The sequence below is a fragment of the Maylandia zebra genome, linkage group LG18 (assembly GCF_041146795.1).
Source record: "Maylandia zebra isolate NMK-2024a linkage group LG18, Mzebra_GT3a, whole genome shotgun sequence".
Classification (NCBI taxonomy): Eukaryota; Metazoa; Chordata; class Actinopteri; order Cichliformes; family Cichlidae; genus Maylandia; species Maylandia zebra.
Window position 1 is genome coordinate 536,092 of NC_135184.1, and position 5,379 is coordinate 541,470.

At 50.0% G+C, this 5,379-nt stretch overlaps 2 protein-coding genes across 2 annotated transcripts in view; one reads left to right on the top strand and one right to left on the bottom strand.

Annotated features, from left to right (window-relative positions):
- Positions 1 to 2,724, top strand: part of LOC143413496 (E3 ubiquitin-protein ligase TRIM63-like) — a 17,420-nt gene extending 14,696 nt beyond the window's left edge. The window contains exons 8-9 of the mRNA XM_076876686.1: positions 2,109 to 2,374; positions 2,461 to 2,724. Of these exons, the coding sequence (XP_076732801.1) occupies positions 2,109 to 2,374; positions 2,461 to 2,538 (344 nt within the window). The 3' untranslated portion in view covers positions 2,539 to 2,724. The remainder of the gene's footprint in view (positions 1 to 2,108; positions 2,375 to 2,460) is intronic.
- A 104-nt stretch (positions 2,725 to 2,828) lies between these two features.
- On the bottom strand, positions 2,829 to 5,029 carry LOC143413511 (corticoliberin-1-like). The gene is made up of 2 exons (XM_076876742.1): positions 4,970 to 5,029; positions 2,829 to 3,444 (listed from the first exon to the last, which is right to left on the bottom strand). The coding sequence occupies exon 2, from the start codon at positions 3,429 to 3,431 to the stop codon at positions 3,006 to 3,008; it is 426 nt and encodes a 141-aa protein (XP_076732857.1). The 5' UTR covers positions 3,432 to 3,444; positions 4,970 to 5,029; the 3' UTR covers positions 2,829 to 3,005.
- Between the last annotated feature and the right edge of the window lie 350 nt (positions 5,030 to 5,379).

Sequence of the window (5,379 nt, forward strand, 5' to 3'; positions counted from 1 at the left end):
CACAAGGACCGAGACTGTCCGAGTCGGGGCTCGAACCGGCAACCTTCCGATTACAAGGCGAGCTCCCAACAGGCGCTCTGCAGGTGGGATTGAGCGCCTGTAGTTGGTGTTTAGGCGGGCGATGCTTGGACCGCCGCGGGACAGCAGCTGCTCAAACTGGGCGAGGGAAAGACGGTGGTACTGCTGAAAGCGGCCGTCATCCAGACGCAGCTCCTGGAGCAAATGGTGAAACTCACCAAACTGCTCATGCTTCTGGAGGACCTGATGGACCCAGGTACGGCGAGGACGTCCTTTACGCCGCTGCTCTGCTCTCCACAGTAAATAGAGAAGGGAGACTCTCTCTCGACAGCTGCCATCTTGCAAACATACCGTGTGACACTACTTCCTCCCACATTTCCGCTTCACGCGCGTGAAAATTGCATATTTTGAAGCACGACCAGTTTGCGCGTGCACATTCGCACCTCGAATGTGCACGCGACCAGCTAGGGGGTCTGGCGCTTTTTGGTCACGTCTATCGCGTAAGAGAATGCCATTGTTGCTAGCATACTGTTAATATTTACATTAAACACGGCTAATTTCTCAGACTGGAGCAGACAGTGTTTGCTTGGATTAGCTAACGTGCTAAACCAGGGGTCGGAAACCCGCGGCTCTTTAGTCCTTATTTTGCGGCTCCGGGTGGTTTGGGAAAATAAATTAGAAGTATTTAGCTGAAGTGTATTTTATTTGTGTTTAGTTCTTTTTAACTTGTAGTTCTAAATTGGGAGATTACTGTGATTTTGAAATATAAAAATAAAATTATATCGTATTATTTTTTTCATCGCTCAAAATAAGCGTCACACTCGCGGAAGCCGGTGTACCCGCCGAAACGCTGTGCATTTATCGAGACTTTCAACCCCAGGTGGGCCAGTTATGGACCTTCGGATCCACATTATGTCAGCAGCTGTTCTCCACCGTGAACTACGTTAAAAACAAACACCGCTCACGCCTCACAGATGACAGCTTACAGTCCTGCGTAAAGATGAAAGCCTCGTTTTGCAGATGCTGTGCGCAGAGGTTCAGGACCACAAGTCTCATTGTAAACATATCACAGCAGACCCGACGATGCTTGCATGAACAAGCTTTTCAGCATCTCTTTATTGGCCGCTTTTCACACACGGTTGCTGTACACATACAGCCGGCTGTAGCTTTGCAGCTCACAGCCCGACACACACCAACACAACAGCAGAGAGAGCACAGACTTTAAGGCGGCGAGGCGTGATTGCGGGTGCCGCTCAGGTGCGTCCGACTTCCATGCAGCGGCACTGCAGACCACGCCCCGCCACACACATTAACCAGGTAAAATACATATTTAGGCAGAATTTTGCAAATATCCATTTTTCATTTTTAGCAGCATAGTACTTTTTTCCAGTTATTTTTTAAAAGTCAGGTCAAGGCTCCAAAAGCACAAAGGCGATATGAGGGTGGCTCACAGCAGCTTTTGTCTGCTGGATCATTTTAGTTCAGCGTCTTTCCTTTGGTTATATTTCTTTAAGAGTTCAAAATGTGTTAATTACATAAATAAAAGGTAATTTTCTCTGTAGCACTTCGTGGATTTCATAAGCAACACACCTTAGTTGCTCCGTGGATTCTTTTAAAAAGCAGTTAAAAACTTTTCTTTTCAAACAAGCCTTTTGTTGTACGTATTTTATATTCTTTACATTCTTTACATTTGATCTTTTACATTGTGTCTATTGATTGTATTGTTTATTTTAATATTTGTGTGCAGCACTTTGTGACTGCCTGTCTGTGAAAAGCGCTTAATGAATAAACTTTACTTACTTACTTTAGTTGTTCACACAAAGCATAAAGGTAAAAATAACAACATATACAGTGTTATCTTCACTTTAGATTTCAAAAAGTATTTGCGGCTCCCAGTGTTTTCTTTTGCGTGGAAACCGGGTCCAAGTGGCTCTTTGGGTGTTAAAGGTTGTGACCCCTGTGCTTAGCCAAGCACACACAGCACAGACGATGCTATAAATGTATTTATTCATAAACCTTTTATACTTTAGCACGGTGCATGCTAACCTGCATGTGTGCTACATGCTAATTGTTAACACTGTGTTTCTCAGTTGATGAAGACGAAGATGATGATGAAGATGAGGGGGAGGTCAAAGTTCAGACGGCCAGCAGTCCTGCAGAGTCGCAGCAAGCTGCGTCTGCAGGACTGCCGGCCAATCGGCAACCTCCTCTGTCGCCTGGTCTCTCAGCTCCACCCCCTCCGAAAGCCCCAGAGACCACGCCCCCTACATCATCGCAAACTAAGAGTGCCTCCCCTTCGACATCAAACCAGACCCCGCCTCCTCTGCCACTCCCAACTACTAGCCCCGCCCCCCAGGTATGACCTCATTGCCTTCAGTTCTGAAATGTAAGCACACCCGTAGGAGACAGGTGACCTGCCTCAATAACCTTCTCCTTATTCAGTCTGACTTGCAGAGCGAGGCGGAGGACAAAGACGGACCCAAGCACGTGTTCTCCTTCAGCTGGCTCAACCAGAAGTAGGACCTGGATCTGTTCCTGTCCTCGTCATCCACGCAGCAAATACGATAAACGTTTGCTTCCAGAAGACGTTTGCTGAACGCGCTGCTTTGTAGTTTCAAGAGAAGACGTTTAATTCTGTGTTTTGTTGCTTAAAGTCTGGAATCTTTTTTCTCTTTAATTGTGAAATAAATGATTTTTTATTATTGACCTTTATTCTGCTCCTGCCTGGGGCCAGTCAGCTGACACCAAACTCCAAACCAGAAATCGTTTAGCTTTACAGACGGAGATCAGCTGAGACAGGGGGAGCTGGTTTGTCTTTTTATTGAACAGGTAAAATGTCAGTTTTCAAAAACAAGCTGTTCAACCAACAAAGATTTTATTCATGAAGTTAAAACATCAGCTGTCAGTAAACGGCCGCACCGGCTGAAGTGTCGCACGCCAACATTTCAGGACGAACAGTCATGCTGGAAGTGCAGTCTTCTTCTTCTTCACTTTCCGAGGGTATCCATGATCATGCGGTTGCTGTCGGCCTGCTGCGCAATCTGCTCCGCCCGGGCCATCTCCAGAACCTCCCTGAGCAGGTGGAAGGTCAGGTCCAGAGAGATGGGAGGCTCGTCGGACCTCTTCCCCTTCTCCCCGGCTTCCTCGTCCTGCTGCTGCTCCGCCCGGGCCTGTAAGAGGCGCTGTGTGAGCTGCAGCAGAGCCCATTTCACCGCTGAGGAAGAGGAGGAGAGGAGCTCGGGAGCACCGCTTCCTCCACCCATCCTGAGGGAGAGCTCTTGCCCCAGGTGGAGGAGCAGTGGTCGGGGAAAGAGGCGGCGGTCAGCAGTAGCGGCGGCAGGCTGGGCGTCAGCAGAGCGAGGGAGGACAGCGGCGAGCAGAGCCGTGAGCCACAGCAACACATTCAGCTTCATCTCAGAGGGCAGTCTGCAGGAGGAAGAGGAGAGAGCACGCTCATTCACACACCTGCAACCAACCGCATCATCGACACCGTCGGCGAGGCGGACGCCCTGAAAACGACCTGAGCAGACGAAGATGTGAGCGGGCGTCTGCTGTTACGGCACGAGTGTCAGCTGACCGTCTTTTCTCAGTTGAAGGGTTTTATTTCAGGAAGTGAACCAAACAACCTAAAAGCTCGCCTGTGACGGTGACCCGGCGTCACGCGAACTGAAGACGCTTCCTGGTAACAGCCACCAGGTCGCAGACACACCTGGGGCCAGGTTAGGGCGTGGCTTCAGTACAGCTGTTTTCCTGTTTGCAATGTAAGTTCTGTTGAACTGAATCTAACCCAGGGGTGGGCAACTCCAGGCCTCGAGGGCCGGTGTCCCTGCAGGTTTTAGACGTGTCCTTGAACCAACACAGCTGATTTAAACGGCTGAATTAGCTCCTCAACATGTCCTGAAGTTCTCCAGAGGCCTGGTAAGGAACTAATCATGTGATTCAGGTGACCCAAGGTGAGATATAAAACCTGCAGGACACCGGCCCTCGAGGCCTGGAGTTGCCCACCCCTGATCTAACCTGTCGTGGATGCTAACTGGATATCTGGGCCGCATCAGGCAGACCCTCAGCACGCCGGTGTTGTCTTCCTCAAACACACACACACAGTTGAACTGCAGGGTGAGTGTTTGTTTCACTGTGCCATGGTCTGAACGGCTGAGGACCCTAACCGAGGTCTAAGGAGCTCGGAAAGAAAAGCGTCCGGACTCCTTTAAATTATTTAGGTGTGGGTCACAATCAGCCAGGGTTTCGGGTGAGCTCGTTGTGAAACCTGGCCCCACCCTATCATGTGATTTCCTGAGGTCAGATGGCCCAGGATGTGAGTGGGCGTTACCAGACTTAAATCTGGGACTCTCCACCATTTGACCTTAGAACTGAAGAAGCTTCTCGGAGGTGAAACGTCTTCAAGCAACTCAAAGAAGTCCAGACGCTTTTCTTTGCAAGCTCCTTAGACCACGATGACCTGGAGGACTGAGAACCTTCACAGACATACGACTCTAACCGTGGAAAGTCCAGCCTTCGAACTCTGATAAGCACGAAGCCGAATCTCAGTGCTGCTAGACTGAAAGGACAACAGGAAGCAGACTCCACGCCGACCGAGGTCTCAGAGCTTCGCCTGTCCATCTGCAGTCTGCACCGTCGCTCCACCGACAGTCAGGATGGAGAGAGCTGCTCCGCCTCCACCTGAGCCTCGTGAGCTCAGTTTCATTCTTGCATCTTTAGCAAGGTGTGAAACACCTGGCACGGTGACTGCAGCAGCTCGGGCCTTAGCGGTCACAGGTGAATAAAGACAGACGCGTGCACGCACAAGGCTGGAAACGACTGCAGACGGATCACACCCCGCGGTCACTCGGACAGGAAGTCGAGGATAAAGCACAGAAATAAGAATTCCAATTATCGGAGGAAAGACGACTCGGGTTTCCTGCGTCTGTGGCGTGACGATGGATCTTCTTACCTGACGTGCGTTTGCGTCTCTGCGGCGTCTCTTCACTCAAACAGAAACACTCGAGCTGTTTCTGCTTTATATCAGAGAGCGGGGGGGAGGGGCTCTGCACGCGCTCAGTGATGACGCTGATGTTGTCCAGCTACTTTCTCTGTGGTTCCAGTTCTGTTTCCTGATGAGGACAGAGGTGACCTTCATCCTCCTCCTCTTCTTCAGTCAGCATGAAGCCAAACAGCTGGAAGGATTCATAGCTGCAGTGATCAGCTGATCGATTCGTTGCATTTGTACAGAGAAATATTTCCACTGATTTCCACGTCCTGACAGGAAGTGATCCAGACGGAGGGCGGTGGTCGGTCCTGTGGCATTCCAGCTGTGGAGAGAAGAATTCAGGAGGAATGAACATGAAACACGGTTTTGTTTCT